The 17798-nt window shown below is 38.0% G+C and overlaps 1 protein-coding gene across 37 annotated transcripts in view; it reads right to left on the bottom strand.

The window, feature by feature from the left end:
* DTNA (dystrobrevin alpha) overlaps positions 1 to 17798 on the bottom strand; it is a 330024-nt gene that overhangs the window by 84226 nt on the left and 228000 nt on the right. For all 37 annotated transcript variants that reach the window (XM_016153937.2, XM_016153946.2, XM_036229943.1 and 34 more), the window contains one exon: positions 2077 to 2290. In XM_016153937.2, coding sequence (XP_016009423.2) covers positions 2077 to 2290 — 214 coding nt within the window. The remainder of the gene's footprint in view (positions 1 to 2076; positions 2291 to 17798) is intronic.

Raw genomic sequence — 17798 nt, 5'->3', positions numbered from 1 at the left:
TTCTTATATTCACTTCTAAGTTGTATTTTCAGATATCAGTACTTACTGATGGCTTACATTTCCTATTATCTAAAATTTAAAAAGCTATCAGATGGAAAATTTGAGTATCAGAAGAACTGCTTAGACTCATTTGCTATGTCAAAGGACAGAAGGCAGAAGTACCTGCAGACTGGGATCTCTATGTGGATGTGTCTAAACATCTCTTCAGTGAGATTTCTTTATGTGGATATGTTTGTAAATCTACAATGAGACTGCTGAAAGTACACATTATGGGTCTTCCTATCTGTACGAAGACTAGGGACCAAACAGATATTTCTTCTGAACATTTGTGTGAACTGTTCCTTACCTTGGTATGGTCCTTAAGCTTAGCATTCATCGATCTTGAAATAATTCTGCCATATTATCATAGTTATTTAGAGAACATTTACAGTTCTACGTTTTTGAAATGATCTTCTCAATATTTCTCAACAAAAGTGAAAAATCTAACCCTATGAGTTTAACTCCCATATATTTTACAAAATCCCCCTTACTCATTGTTAATCTGACCCTTTTACTGTATTTATAGAGTGGGGCAAAATTATTCTTTAGCTTTGATTCGTTATGAATCCTCTAGCAACACTCCAAGGTTTAGCAGAACATTGTATTTCTCTTTTTACATTTTTTGTTGTTACGCTTATAACCAATCGATCCTCTGAAGACTTGAATGGAAAGTTTGAAAGCTGCCATGGTCTTGCTAAGGGGCCAGGGCGGAAACGCTGTTATAGCAATTCCATAGCCTGGTTCCATTCTGCTCCCTGCCATGTGGAACCACAGCCCAGCTACCTGCCCCGCGTTTGCCACAGCGATGAGCCCAAAGCAGTACGTTGGTTCTGAACTCTGCACAGGTGGAGAACAGAATCTATCACACCGGACTGCTTGTTTCAAGGTAGTTTATTTTAACTAGAGACTTTCTCAAAACATAAACATCACAGAGACAATAATATATACTGTTTGAACTGAGCACAAACAATTCTGCTACCACTCTAGGTCACAAAGTGACAGCTGGTGACTTTTGTACTTAAGTGGCATAATAACATTAGCCTGGCTGGAACATCTCCAGTGCTGGGCTTAAATATTCCCAAGCATTGGCCAGACATTGAGACTGAGAAAAGTCTTCCGAGAGTCTTAAAATGTGATTGCTGAAAGGTCAAGTTAGTAAATTTTCCTTTTTAATATTCAAAACCAGTAGTGAAAGTAGAGGTGTTGATATGATATCCAGACCAGGGGCTATTAGCAAGAGCCCCTTTGAAATTTTAGGCTGACAGTATAATTCAGGGGAGTTTTTACATTTCACAAGGCTGCCACATATGCATTGGAAAAGAAACCTTAGCTGAATACCTAAGTCCCCACTCTGCCACTAACATGCTGAGAGGCACTGGACAAGTGACAATCTCTTTGTTCTTTAGTTCCTTCATCCGTAAAATGAAAGGTTTGGAAGAACAGTCCTTAAAATCTCAGCCAACTCTAAAATCCTCTGATTCTATGAGGGGAAATTATAAGATAATGAGGCCGAGTTTCACTTGTGGTGCATGGATGGCATCGTGCTGTTTTATGTGGCAGACTGTTGACCAGTCCATTTAACGCAAGTCATGGCTACTTTCACTAGGCTGGTCAAGAAATCCTTTTTAATCTCTCACTGTTTGCTCTAGGGTCTTGTTATGACACCTCAGAAACACTGTGTTAGGCAATTTGCAAAGAAGAGAGTTAAAAAACATCCTCCTGCTTCATGCTTCATTAAATTGCTTCACAGGCATGCCATCACACAACACTTTCAAGTGTCCACAGTTTCTAGAAAGTGTGGGATGAGTTACATAAAGGTCAGCACATAAAATTGTATTCCATTTCCTGGCACTATTTTACTCTCTAGTCTTTTCCACAGCATTTAAAATTTATGTTAAACACATAGAAACTTTATTGAGATAAGTATCTGATCAAGAAAAATAGAGGCAGTAGGTTGCTCTAGAAAATTATTTGGAATAAAGACCCAGAAGGACAAGAGGACGTGCAGAAAGTAATAGATATTCGGAAGGCACTCACGGATCAAAGGCTGCCAGCAGGAAGTTAAGCAGGAGGCTGATGGACTGCTCCACGTGGATTTGGTGAGTGGTTGGCATCCGTTTGTTAAGCTGGTAAAAAATGGTGGAGAGCACAGCCTCCAAGCGGGCCACATTGAGTTCTATGTTTGGGTCCAGGTTGTTCAGAGCATTTTCCCGCAACGCTTCTATAACGTTCCAAATGTCCACCAGGTGCACTACATAAAATTAAAACAGAGTGAACACATCACCCCAAAGTGCACGGAAAGGCTATCTCATTATTTTACATGTACCACCTGTCCTGTTTTGTCAAGGTGCCTCAGGCTTCCACATGTGTTCAACTACTATAAGGGCTGACATAAGTAAGTGTACATAGTGCACGATCTCAAAGACTTGGAGTACAATGTATAATAGCAAGCAAATGATTTACTGAACACCACAGTGGATGGTTACTTCTAATCTTCATAATGACTCTTGAGATACAGCTATAATCCCAACATTAACGTGAGGAAGCAAGATCAGGAAAGTTAACTGACAAAATGCAAAGGTCCAAGTCAATGACAAAACAATCATTCAAGCCTCAGTCTATCTGGCTTCTTTAAAAACATTGACATATAATTGTCATATAACATTGTGTAACTTGTATAATGTGTTGATTTGATACATTCCTATATTGCAATGTGATTACACCATAGCATTAGCAAACACTATATCTTATATCCATCATATTCCATAATTATCATTTCCTTTTTGTGGTGAGAGCATTTAAGATTTAGTTTCTCAGCAACTTTGAAGCAGATACTAGTGTCTATAATTAACAAGTCTATTTTGCTTAAAAGCATTTTCCCATTGTACATCCTAACCCCTAAAAATAAGAGAGAAAAACACTTAAATCCGTAAATTCTATTATTTGGAAGGATATCAAAACTGTATTTGAGAATTTAAAATATTTTCGTTTACATATTTTTAGTAGTATAAGGTTTGAAAGAAGTAGAAAAGGGAAAGTTAAGGTAGAAAGGAAGATGGAGGAAAGGACAAGTTATCTATATATGCAGGAGCAGAATGAAGTCACAGATCACTTCACTATGCTGGTCAAAAACAAACAGTTTCTTGGCTACATTATTGACCAGCTCATTTATCTTAAGTCATGGTTACTTTCACTAGGATAGTTAAGAAATCCATTTCTATTTCTGTTTGCCCTGAGATCTTGTTATGACATCCCAGAAATCACATCGCGAATAAGGTAATGAATACATCCATCATCCCTAAAAGTTTCCTCATGCTCCTTTGTAATCCACCCACTTCCCATTCCAGGAAACCCCACAGATCTGCTTTCTGTCATGATTTGATTTTCTAGAAGTCTGTAGAGCTGGGATCATCCAGCGTGTAGGGGTTTTTTTTTTTTTTGGTCTGAATTCTTTTACTTAGTGTAACTATTTTGAAAGCCATCCATGTTGTTGCACATATTAATAGTTTGTTCCTGTTTGTTGCTGAATAGTATTCTCTTATATGTCAACTCACCTTTCGATGGACATTTGTATTAGTGATCATGAATAAAGTTACTATGAATAATCATGTACAAATCTTTGTATAGATACATGCTTCTATTTCTCTTGGTAAGTACTTAGAAACGATGTAATTTTTGAGAAACTTCCCAAGTGTTCTCCAAAGTAGTTGTACTATTTTACATTACCATCAACAGTTTATGAGAGTTCCAGTTTCTCTACAACTTCGTCAAGTTCAGGTTTACCGTTCTTGGATTTGAAAGTACAAGGCTTTCCTACTGAAGTACAGACTTATGTTTCAGTCCCTGAGAAACGTGCACTCCACAATGCTTTTCCACTGCCAACTCCCAAGTTTTAGTCTCCTACATCTTTGCTCATTTCTGAAACTATATTTAAAAGACCTAGGTCCAAATATGCCTCTTTTACTACAAGTGCATACCTTCGTAGCCTCAAGACTTAGACCCTCCTTTCTTCACCTAGGAAGTGGGGATGGTGTTCCTTAAATGGGAAATACATGAAGTCAAAAGCAGTAGTGCCTGGTATACAGACACAATACACGAAACAAAAAACAATGTGAGCCACGTCAAAAGAAAAAATTTTGACATAGCTCTGGTTTAGGGGCAAAGGAATACAAATCACTTTTCCAACTGAATTACTTCAATGTTAAATCTGGATGAATTCCGATTAATAGGGTTCCAAATTTGTAAACTTCTCTGTGTATCATGTAAGGAAATTATTTGTATTTTAAAAATATTATTTGTCTAATTTTTCAATTTAGCAACAAAAGCACTCCCATAGTGATGGTATCGACAAAATGAATTTATTTATTTAATTTTTTGAGGGAAATATCTGGGATTTCTATCATTATTCCCTACATATTTGATCTATAGGTCTTTTGGATCTAGTCCTTGGGGATATGTCTGGGTCCGGGATACAAAAGGAGCAGTAATGATAAGATCTGGCCTGTCATTCCTGATTGGTATCTGTGGTCGGGTCACTATAAAAAGCAGGCTACTGACCTATTCTCATCTGGCTTCTGGCTATGGATCATGTGAAATAGGTACCGGAGAAGAGGCACAGGAAGGAAATGGCTACAAGCCATGAAAGAGAAATGGCTACTGGCAGATGAAAGGAATCTGGATGCCTAGGTCTCTCCAGGTTGAGCCTTTGCAGGGCATGGGGAGGTTTTCAAGACTCCCAGAGGTGAAATCATACAAGTCCATGGAAGTGGCCAATATGCCCATGGGTATGGGGTTCCCTCAGGCACTTCAGCCTCTGCTCGCCCAGCCTATACTCATCTCCTCTCTGTCAAACCGACTTTTTCTGGGGTTCCCCTCCCACTGAGTGGCCCCAACTCTCTTATCCCTCCCTCTTCCTCAGCTAGAATCCAGATTTCACCCCTGGGTCCTCGCATCGCACATGCTATTGATGACTGAATCCCATGGACTCTTATCTCCTAAATATCACTTTAATTCCTTAATCTCGTGGACCCTTATTCCCACCACCAAATTCCACCACCCAGTGTTATCACCATTATCTCATACTGGTTGACTAAGTCAGTTCTTTCATCTCATTCTTTCTCCAACTCTATTCCTTCTAAATAAACACTGCAGCCAGGATGATATTTCTGAACTGCAAATCTGATATGTCATTTGTATAATGTGTAAAGTCCTTTAATAACTTCCGATTAAGTTGAAATCCAACTCTTCAACATAGCTTGCAAAATTCTTTTTGATCTGGCTCAACTGACTTCTCCTCTACACCTCATCCATCATCATACCTTAATGTCAGTACCACTTCTTTAAGGATGTCTTTCTGGATCTTCTGCCTCTAGGTTTTGTATCCCTGCCACATGCTACCTCAGAATGCTGTTCGTACCCATCATTTACTGGACTCTCTGTGCAGACCAGCTGGTTGTCTGTTTCCCCCTCTGTATCATGTGTGCCACAAGAAGACTCTGTTGTGAAAACTGTTCACACTCCCAGCCCTGTACATCATAGGAGCTTAATGAATATCTGTTGACTAAGTTAGCACATGACACGAAAATGACTCAACAGTGAAATAAGGTCTTCTGAAAATGTGTTTGATCACTAAAGAGCAATAAAGCAGTCATGAAGAATCACAAAAGCCTTAGTTTGAGTCCAATCATCTGTCATGTTACTTGACTTCTTTGAGTCTTCATCTTAGAAAAGTGAGCTGATAATAGCATCTACCTTCAGATGACTACTAGGAAGATTAAATGGGGGTAGTGCCTGTGAAATGCTTGGAATAGGGCATGTAACATAGGAAATAATAATATGGACAAATAAAATGTCCAGAAACCATATGAAAGCTACTAAAAATAACTGATCTATATTTGTGTTTCCACACATTTACGGTCTCAATATAAGGAAAAATAAAATACTAATTCTGACTAGGTAATTATAAATGACTTAAATAAAACTAGTTTTCATAACTATATATATGGCACTGTGGTAGGGCCTGAGGACTCGATGGCAAACAATGCAGATAAGGCTCCTGCCTCAGGGAGCTGACAGTCTGAAGAGGATGCAGACATGACTCACAGTCACACAAACAGATAATTGGAATTATGACCTACTCTGATATACACAGTGCTAGATACAAAACTGGATTATGTTATGGTCATGAAGGGGCCAGAAGCACTAGATAAGGCTAGAGGAGCACTGTAGCCATGATAAGGATTTTGATCTTTGTGTTGAGAGTGTGAAGACATAGATTTTAAACAAGAGAGAGAGTGATACAAACAGAAGTGAAGCTTAAAAATATCCTTTCTGAGTATAAGGGAAGAAAGGAATGGAGATGGACAGGCATACATAAGGAAGTAGCTGCAGCTGATTGCTTTAGTCCAAGTAAGAGATGGAGGCATTCTTGCACAGGGGGTGGTAGTACACAGAGAAACTATAATCATGCATATTTTATGAACTTATTTTCTAGGAGTAGCAAAGTGGAAAGAATACAGATTTTATAATCACTAAGACTGAGGTTTCACTCCTGGCTCTACTAGTAACTGTAAAACAGTGGGAAAATTATTTCATCTTATAAATTTTATTATTCTTTCTTTAGATATGAGGAAACTAATACCACCCAGAGGGAGTTATAGTGAGGATAAAAAAGAAAAGGTATATACAAGTGCTGACCACCGGGCTTGGCACATAATAGGTGCTCAACAAATGACAGCTATTAGTGTTAAAATAATTGAACAGCCTCTGATCCACAGCCATGCTATGCTACTATTAATTTACCAGATCTATGAATCCAAACCTAAGTTTTAGCCCAGTCCTTCAAATTCAGTAAACTAATCAACATATAATTTTGAGCATTTATTATGTGAGTACTATAAAAGAAGCACAAATCAGATCCTAGCCACTAAAGCAGATAGATACTTATTCAGTTTAGTTGTCATAAATCCCAAGTTAGTGGAGTTTGAATTGATTTTACTGCCTTGATACTTAGAGACCTAGTGAAAAAGGCCTTTTTCATAAAAGTTTTTTAGAAACTTTATTTCATTGGTAATTACTTTGGAAGGTGCAGATCACTGTGCAGAACAGTGCAGATTCCCAGGCATTCAGTTGGGTTTCGACTGGCTTCCCCTACTAGTTATGACCTTGGGCAAATCACTTAATTTCTATAAGTTTCAGTTTCCTCATCTGTAAAGTAGAGACAATAGTTCTTTCATTATAGAGTTATGGGAATTTTGGAAATCAGATGAGATAATCCATGTAAAGTACTTCATACAGTGCTTAGTGCATAATAACTGTTCACTACCTATTAATTACTATTGAGGAAGATAAGTATCGCAATTATTTTGCTTAGTCAAATAGGAACACTGAAAAATGTGCTAATTTGAGAGTCATTGGGAAGCTATTAAGAGGTCTGTTTCAAAAGTCTGACAGTTGTATAAATACATTGCTTGACGAGCTATTAAATCATTTTAGAAAAAGATGTTTAGGTTTGTAATAATGATGACATACCACTAGATGGCAGTGCGCACATTTTACTAAATAGTTTCTAAGCTGTAACTCTATCACAGAGCACCTGCTCTTAGGTACAGGTGATAGGAAGTGGAGTTTCCTCATTTACCTAACTGTATACATCTCATACTAATATACTAGAGAAGGCATCGGTTTGCACAGTAAAATTATTTAGTTCACATTAACCATATCAAGAATAAAATGTATTCTTAAAAGTACAATTTAGTATTTCATAGAATCTTAAAAATATTAGTGCTAATTTTAGAAAGTAATTATTAATGCCTCACAGTGGTTTGCCTTTGTAAATAAATAGAAATAGACAAAGTTTCAACAGTTTGCCTTAAATCCAAGAAATCTCAGGTTGAAAGGACTGGGTCAGAAGGAGTTGGGAGTGTTTCCACACTATTAGAGAAGAGCGTGGATCTCAAGCAATGTTTCTTATCTTTTGCTGATCTTATACTACTTTAGTAGGTAGTAGGAGATGGACTCTTCATAGTTAGAGAGGACTTAAATCCAAGTATTCCTGGGAAAAGTGTAAAAAAGCCAAACACATTTAAAATTAATAGGAATGACTGGCATCATAAACTTTATTAGAGAGAGTAGAATCATGTAAATAGGGTAAAATATAAAAGGGGATATCAAAAGACAAATTCAGAATTTAGTCTATCTCATGATTTAGTCCAGGACTAGCCTTCCCTGGACCACATCAGAGAGACTGGGTCCAGGTCAGTGAATCTAAGCACGATGTCCTTTTTCTAAAGCACTTGGAGATCTCAAAATTCCAAAGTTTAGGAAGGTGGGAACAGGTTTTGACAAAGCTCTCCAGGTGATTCTGACAATCTTACTCATTTACATACCTTTAGAAGGCTCTCAGGGGGCCTAGTTACGGAAGGTCAATAAACAACCATCTCATAGTGGTTTCACTTCTATCATTTTGGAGGAGTGGTTCTCAACCATGCTGGCACACTGGAATCACCTATGAGGTTGGAAAATGGCTCCCTGGTGATGCCGCCGTGGCCGGTCTAGACCCTACTTGGACTTTCAAGGCATCATCGGACTTGTTAGAAACACAGACTCTCAGTCATTCCCAACCCCCATACCTAGAGAATCAGAATCTGCATTTTAACAATATCCCCAGTTTGTATTTACATTAAAGTATGAGAAGCACTGCTCGAAGTCAGTCTTTTCGCACCAAGATTGCCTTCTGTGTCCTATTAGGTTGTGAGGTGTGTTGCAAGAAGATGGTAATTACCAATTAATTTATGCAGTTTAAGAATGATTTATATAATTATGTGTATACATATATTTTTAGAGGGTTTAGAGGTTTACATCTACATTTAACTAAATGCAGAGAGAGAGAGAGAGAGAGAGAGAGAGAGAGAGAGAGAGAGAGAGTTAGTTCTGCTATTGATTTACACATCAAATCCCATAGCAAAGGAAACAGGTTTTCTCTCCTGAAAGCTCATCTAATTTTCCCTTCCTTAGACCGAAGTTTCCTGACCTTCAGTGCAATATCCCCAGCATGCTTTTCCATTGTAAACGCTTCAGAGCATGACACCCCAGTTCTGGTGGTATTTCTGATTAGTTTATGCTGTAAGTTTGAAGTGCCAAATTGTGTTCATTCACATAGCAGATTCTTAAAATATGTTTGTTGGCTTATAGAAAAGTTAATTATGGGGACTCATTCTTTTATTATCCAATAAAGTCCTGATGTCCTTAGAACTAAAAGATGAACACACAAATAAGCATTGTCTTTTTCCTTTGATAACTCTCAAATGGAAATTCCATTTGGTATTCTAAATGCCAACTCGATTTTAAGTAAAAACACTCTTAAGGGGCAGCACACCTGGGTTAGGCAGCCGCAGGGACAGGGTGTGAGGAGGTAGGGGGAGGAAACTATCCTGTTGTGAGTGGAAGAAATGACTCTAGGTTTCTCTTCAAACTCATTACCCTAAGCTATCAAGTAGCCTTCTTTTTTTATTTTTATTTTCCTACTGTAGAGGCTAAAACTTCACTCATACAATTAGCACTAATGCAGCCCTTACCTTATTATGTGGCAGCACTGTTCTGGGTTCTAGAATTAGTGTGAAAGGTATAGGCAGGTTTCTGACCACATAGAACTTATAGGTGGTGAGGAATAGAGATATTTAGCAAACAAGTGCATTAAATGTGCACAATACTTTATTTTCCTCTTACAGAGAAAAAATTGGCTTAGAGATAGTAGACTTAGATTTGGGTGTTTCTTCATTCACACAATGGAATAATATTCGCCCTTTTTATCTTACACATGTTCTAGGGAATAGTAAACATTTACATGAAAAACAGGAAACTGTAAAGTACTATATACATTTTAGATATTATTTTTGAGAGAAAACAGGAATTAAAATTTACTGTCATGTTTGGATAGAATTATAAAACTTTCTCCCCTCAAATTCTCTCAATTTTTTGTTTCACTGTGTCAGTTATAAGTAGACAAGTTTTCAACTATAATTTGAGGTTTGTTTTCCTCTTAATGGATGTGACATATCATAAATCTATGAGAGATTATATCACAGTGATGACTATTTTAGTTCACTTCAGATCAAATACTTATCTTGAAATTCAAAGAGCCTCAGCTCATGAGAAAAAAAGAATATTTCAATGTATCATTAACTTACCACACATCTATTGCACATATAGACATTAACATATGGAGAAAGACTGCCATATGCCTCTAGGCACGAATTTGGAAAAGGAAGTAAGAAATGAGATTCTAAAATATTTTCAAAAGAAATGAAATCCAACCAGTAGTTTTAAAGATTCTACAATACATTATTCTTAATGTTACAGGTGATTTAACAAGATATAGGAGCCTGGCCATAAAAAAGGTTGTAATTCTCATGGAAAGAGACACTCAGATGGCTGAACCAAAGATGAGGACAAGACACTAAGTTATTAAAAGCTCACATTCATAGTGCAGATTTAAAAAAATAAAAAAGCCACTGCAGCTTAAAATACAGGGACACTATTGTGGGCTGGGAGCACTGTAAAGGTTTGGAGGAGGAGGAGGAGGAGGAGGAGGAGGTAGGGCTCAAGTTGGTTCCTGAATCACAGCAGGATATGAATGCATGTTGAGGAGGAGGGGAGGTACTCCAGGAAGAAGAAAACAGAGCGATCAGTGGCATAGTGTAGCAAATGGAGATAGTGCACTCAGATCTTATATTGTCCTAACTGGTCCTAGGAGTTTGTACAGGGGGTAATGGGGGCGGGGGGAGAGGTGTTATTGGAAAGCAGGGTCTGTAACTAAGTAACTTTTCTATTGCTCATTATTTTACCTTTCTCTAATTTTTCAGTAAGCAAATAGAAAGACTGGGAATTTGTAACCTATAAAGTTTAATGCTTAGTTTCTTTTTCAAAGCACCATGTCAGATAATTCCCATTCCCATTTAGAGTTAACTAGTCCAGTGGTGAAAACCAGAGGTGATCTATTGAGCAGTGAGCAGGTCTCACATTGTGTCTCTGATTCCATAGGTCTGGGGTATGGCCAGGGTATCCCTAGATATAAAGTTTGAGAACCACTGCTATGGAATATGACTTTAAGGATCGAGTTAGACAAGAGACAGGAAAAGCAGGAAACTGATGTTCATTTGATTCAGAGGAATATATTTAAAAGGTATCATGAAAATCTCAGAAACATGATGGTCAAGAAATCCATGTGCAAATTAGCCAGTTAAGATGTCCTTAAATACATTTTTTTTTTTTTACAGTTATTTAGGCCTTTCATCATGACAGAATAACATTGAAAAAGCTTTTGGGAGGGAGAACTCAGTTAAGTGATATGGTTAACTGAATCAACAAATATATTTTGATGTAATTACATTGACAATATTAGCTATCACTCACATTAACGAAGCATTTATTAAGCCTATTTTGGGAAAAAATATTAATAGAAGCACAGTTTTCAGATTTGATTTCCACTAGTGAGCCAAACTTTTCTAAAATATGAATCTAAACAACATCTGAGTAGTTCACCAAATTATCTTATTCTTCCAAACTTAACATCTTCTTTGCTCCCAAAGTATGCCTTCATCACCAAGATAGTTCTCTTTGCTAAGAAAAGCCTCATATCCTACAAAGATAACAAGTTAAAGTTTTACATTAATTTCTTGGTTAATCTAGATGATGTAATAGAGCTTCAGGAAAAGGTCTGTAACATATTTTTGGTATAAAATCAAACTGAATATCACACCAGTTCTTAGAGGCCCTGGCAGTACATCCACATCTACCAGGAAGACGTATTCAGTGGCTTAAATTGTTTGTAGACCATCATCATTATTCGAAATGAGATCTAATAATTGTTTGCTCAATAGCTGTTCAATTGAACAAGCATTTATTAAGCCTATTTTTTAAAGTATTGTACCAAGGATTATAAAAATAGTAAGAGTTAGTAAGAGAAGATAAGTGAAAAGAATGCTTAAAACAATAACTAATTTATCATTGCTAGCATTTAACTTTGTCCAGAATATATTTAATAACTTTAGAACCAAGGACATCTAATATCTTATCTCCCCTCTGGCTAGTAATTTCAGACTTCACTGGATAACTCTGTATAGGTTCTTTTACTGTACTCTTATTATTCTCTACACTTCAGCCCCAAGGTTTGGTATTTTACTGTCTTCGGGATTTGTACAGCCAGCCTCCTCACTCATCTCCAGTTTCTGCCCTTTTCCATCTATCCTAAGACATATTATAAGGCTCAGCTCTGGTGACGCCATTGTCCACTGCCTATTGAGTAAAACACAAGAAGCAGGAAAAACCAATGTTGGACTTGAGTCTCCTAATGTCTAGCCTCATCTTCCATTACTCTCCAGCTTCTCCCGAGTCCCATGCTCCAGCCACACTGGACTTCTTACAATTTCAAAATATGCCATTGGCTGTTTTATATGTTCCTTACTCAGCCTGCTCTCTTCATCGGATTTCAGTCCGCTATCTCTCAAGGTATTGCACACACGCATGGCCCCAAGGAGGCCCATTCTGATGCCCTCAGGTGGAATTACTTTCCCTTTTGTTGCTGCCTGATACCTTCACATATCTCTTAGGCCAATTATAACACTCTGCATTTCCCATGGTTATTAATCAATAAGTTGTCCCTTCCATTTTTTAGATTAAACCTTTGATTGGACTTCAGGGCAGAGGAAGATCTCTGAAATGATGAGCTAAATTTTATGCTGAAGGTCATGTGTGTTTTCAGGGAAGAAGGTCAGTGATTTTCATCAGAATCTCCAAAAGCTTCATGGGGAGAGAAGCTTAAGATCCACAGCACTAAATTAAGAGCAAGTTGAAGACAGGGACTATGTCTTGTTTATCTTTATATTCCTCACAGCTACTCGCATAATGTCTTATTCAAACTGAGTGCTCAGTAATGCATGGGGAATGAAATACAGTGCCTATTTTTTGCCGGATACTACATGAAATCTCTAGAAGCTTTCCTTTTGCCTCTTTATTCTAAGAGAGCTCAAGGGATGTATTGAGTATGGTTTCCCACAGTACCTTTATTATTTCTTGCATATCGTGACTTGAACAGATGGCCAGAATCTTAGGTGCCAGAGGCCACATTTCAAGAGAAAGAGCATCCACAAGGGCTGGCAACCATGAGGACTGTCTTCTACTTTTCCTCTGTAGCCACTGATCTCAGTGACCCTGCATCATGTGCCCTCATCTGGCTAACATGAACACTAATTTAAATAAAGTATGCAGGGACACTGAAGAGTTGGTAAGCAGCAATCACCTTGGCAGTATTATTTTTGTCTGCACTCACCCCGTTCTGTTTAAATATATAATTAATTGTCTTTGTGCAATGAGAGTAAATAATAGAAAATAGAAAATGCACTTCATTCATCCACTCAGAAAATAGCCATGGCCCAGTTTCCTAGTGCATGGAAAATTTTTGCGAGTTGGGCTAGCATTTGAGATGAAGAGATCTCTGGATGGCTAATTTGCAGTACAGATGATCTTTCCTGAGGTCAAGAATATGGGAAGTGTATCTTTGGTAAAAAAAAAATCTTTAAAAGTTAGTAGAAAACACTGATGAGAAAACCTCCAATGCAGAAAACCAAGGTACACAATAGGTAATGTTTCAAACATCTATACCTTTTCAAAATCTTGGCTCCACCTCTTTCTCCAGCCCTTGCAGAAGTGACTATCACAACACAAATCAGCTCTGGGCAGTTACAACCAGACAGCACTTGGCCTCAGGCTCTTGCTGCATACCTTTGATGCCTGAGCATGAACACCTGGAACTTACCTAACACGCATGTGCAACCCAGAAGTGCAGGGCTGTTAACTCATGGAGATGACCTTTGACCAATGCAGGTCAGAGCAACTGGATTAGTACCTCTTCCTTTTGTCCCCTGGGTGGACAGTCTTGGGGTGCTTTTCATAAGGATTTTTAAAAGTTCCTGCACTATCTACTGATTTTCCTTTCTTGTTCCAGTTCTGCTCTGGGCTCAGTATCTAAATGAGAGACTTCCATAAGCCTTGTCGTGGAGTTGGCCTTTGGGAAAACGTAGGCTAAAGCACTGATTCTAATAAAATCCCTGTCTTTTAGTGATTGAAGAACACTCCCAAAATAATAAATGAGAAGAAAATGATGATTTTGACCATGTTCAGAGTAGATTCTGATTCTATTTGATTATATAAATTTTCCTCAACTTTTCCTTCTTCACAATATCACTGTCTATTCAGCAGTGCCGATTTTGAAAAATAAAATGCATTGCATTTGATATTACATCTAAGTTCTTATTTTTTTTGAGATACCAAGCTACTTAAAGTTGGTACCATTATTATTAGCTTTGCAGCAGGCTCACTGGTCCACATACTTGTCTTTTGATGACAAGGCTTGAAAGGTATTGTAGGAAGTGACTCTGTTTACTATAGCAATTAGCTAACACTTGGAAGTTAAAAGTTGAGTTCTCAAGTGTATAATTTTTTCCGGTGTTTATCCAAGGGAAGCTACTTAATATCTCTAGTGCTATGCTCTCCTCACCTGAAACCAACAGAACTTTTCAATTGCTGACTGTAAAGGACGTAAAGCAGAATTCCTAGCCCAACACTATGAATGAGTAAAAATAGCTACAAACTTAACATATTTCAAAGTTACAGATACGCTTGATTTCTTTTAAACACCATACTTATAAGTAATTATTTTTCTTCAGAAGACAGTTTGCTTTGGGGATGAAAGGTAGATATGTTTATATAGCAAAGTTTTAGGGTATGTCTACCATTTGCTATTACAAAATCAAAGCTTTATAATAAGTAGAACACATTTATTAGATTCTAAACTTGAAGTTATTCTAATACTAACTTTGACCACTAAGGGATATCGCTGCACTTTTTCCCCCATGGTCTAGCAAAATGCAGTCCATATTTGCTGAACGATAACTAAATGAGTGACTGCTAATAATAACAAAATGTGAATAACACCTCAGTGAGGAGTAAATCAAGGTGGCATTAGGAATGACTTTCCTGCAGTATCAGGTGTGGTTATGTGGAGGAGGCCATTCTCCCATCCCTGTCCCCCTGCCCGTCTTCTCTTCTCTCAGTGTTCACCAGAGCCCCGGGGTCCCAGGAGTCAGGCTGTGGAACAGCACCTTCTGGGTTTCCCTTCATTGCTCTGCTGACTGGCTCTGGGCTGATCGGCAGCTCCTACACACTGAATCTTGCTTTGGCACTCATCCGGCAGGGTTGGGTTGGGAAAGCTTGAGAGGCATTTCTCTGTGTGCATCACTCTTTCCCAACTGCCTGGGGCCTTTAAAGATAATGCACTTTCCTAAATTGTGAGAGTAAAAGTGCTTGGTTGGCACAGCTTCCTGGCACAATGCAGAAACGGGAGAAAGGGATGAACGCTGATGGATGTTACATCCAGAAGCCTGGAAACAAGACTAAAGGTGTCGGCTTAGTTCACAGGTTGGGTAGTGGGAGCAGTTTGAGCAGACAAACTTCTGGCATTCTCTAAAAACAAAAATACTAACAAGAAAACGAAACCCTGAATCTTTAAGATATAAAAAATGAAAGTAACTGAAGGGCAGAACAACTTTAGTTAAACCCATATCACAAGCACTAGGACTTTGAAATTATAGTTTTTCTCTATCAGAAGTTTGCTCTGATTAAGGGGAAACAATTTTGCTTTAGGTCCAGGGTGCCCAGAGAGGGGCAGGTTTGTTACTGCCTTATGACACAGGCATCTTTATGGGTTTGTTTACGTTCTGCTGCCACTACCAACTTCCCCGCAGGGAATTTTTGGGAACCTTGTATTAAAGCAATGAACTTTTCATTATTCTAAACAAGTGTCTAGAATGATTCAACATCGGGAATGAAAATGTGTGTCAAAAACAGTTGGAGCAATACAAACAAAGATAATTATACTCCAAGGATTTGTCATCTGCCACCTTATTTCCCTAACTGAACATTCCTGCTCTTCCATCTGACTTCTTGACTGGAGAGAGTACTTCTAACTTTCTCTTTTAAATACATCTCTATTTGGGGATCTAGTTCTCTGACAGCTTTTATTCTACACTTTATTTTTTTATCCAATGTTCTATATGTCATTATCTGGAAAACGGGAAAGTCTACATTCTTGGGCAGTGTGACAGGCGGAATCCTAAGGTGCCCCTTCCCCACACCCTCTCCTGTTGTGTTTACACACCTTCTCTAAGTTATTCAATCAAACATGAATTTAGGTACTGATGCGAAGCGATTTTGCAGATGTAATTAAGGTCCTGAATCAGGTGACATTAAGATAGGGAGATCATCTGAGTGGGCCTGACCTAATCACACCAGTTCTTTAAAAGTAGAGAGTTTTCTCTGGCTGGTCACAGAGGAGGAAGAGAAACACCCTGTAGATGACCTGGAATAAGAAGCAAATATTTACTCTTAATGGCCCATGGGGGCCATGTGGCCAGAAATGCAGGTGGCCTGTAGAAACTGAGAGTATCCCCTGATTGTTAGCAAGGAATGGAGGCCTCAATCCTTCAGCTACAAAGAAATGAATTCTGCCAACAGCCATTCTCTTGGAAGAGGACTCTGAGCCCTGGATGAAAACCACCACACAGCCGGCATTCAGATTTCAGTCCTGTGAAGTCCTTGAGCTGAGAATCCAGTCATGCTGTGTTGGTTTTCTGACCTACAGAAACTGTGAGATAATAAATGTGTGTTGTTTTAAGCTGCTAAGTGTGTGGTAATTTGTTATGCAATGATAGAAAACTGATACAGGCAGCCAAAAGTCCACATATTTAAAAATGAAGCAGAAGGAAGGAATATGCTGGAACATTAGCTTGATGAAAAAGGAATGGGATGTTAGTATTTATTACTAAAAAAATACCTCACGGCTACTTCTGCAGCATAAGATGAGTCACCTGGCTGTTGAAAAACGAATCTAGTAGAGCATGTTCCTTCATTAATAGAAAAACATTTATTCAGGACCTACTACATGTACAGCACTCTCTTGGGTTAATTTTGCAGCGATAAAGAAACATGTAGGTAAAGAGTATCTGTAGTTTTTGGTTCATGAGATATCCTGAAAGCAGTTTGGGTCTTTTAAAGACAAAAGTATGTGTTCTAACCTTAAATTATATCTAGATGAATGATACTTTTAAAAATGCTTATTTATTAGAAGAGATATTTGGAGAAACCGAAAATTCAAATGCAAATATATCCCTTTGCGCCCCTTTTCTTTTAAACCAAATTTTAATTACATTTTAGTTGATATAAGCGATAGAAAGAAAATTCAGATTGTGATCAGAAGAACTACAGTGTGGTGCAATGTCAGCTGTGGGTATGCGGGAGAGCACCCCCTTGTCTCCTTACTTTTATTCCACTATTAAACAGGAGGGGTTTGAGATTCCTGATTTATTGCTCTTGTTGCCTTTTATTGTTCATGAACTGAAGGCTGCGTTTCATTGACTTCAAAGTAATTTCTGAAAAAAGATCTGCTGACATTACAGGGTATCTGGATCATTAACCATGTCGATGCTGACCGAAGAAATAATGTTCCAGCAGAAAACAGTTATTTGTTAAACATAAAGATTGAAATGCTGCTATTTGCATACATGCTTATAAATAGTATACAGTATATTTATTTTTGTGGAAAGTTACCAGGAAATCTGGTAGCCCAAGAGAAGGCTGTTGATTAGAAAGGAGTATTAGAAATATTATTTGTGTCCTCCATTCTGTTCCATTCCTCCTAGAAAATG

The sequence above is a fragment of the Rousettus aegyptiacus genome, unplaced genomic scaffold (genome assembly GCF_014176215.1).
Source record: "Rousettus aegyptiacus isolate mRouAeg1 unplaced genomic scaffold, mRouAeg1.p scaffold_m13_p_12, whole genome shotgun sequence".
NCBI classification, from domain to species: Eukaryota; Metazoa; Chordata; class Mammalia; order Chiroptera; family Pteropodidae; genus Rousettus; species Rousettus aegyptiacus.
The sequence above is the reverse complement of the archived record's forward strand: the minus strand, read 5'-3'. Positions and strand labels throughout refer to the sequence as shown.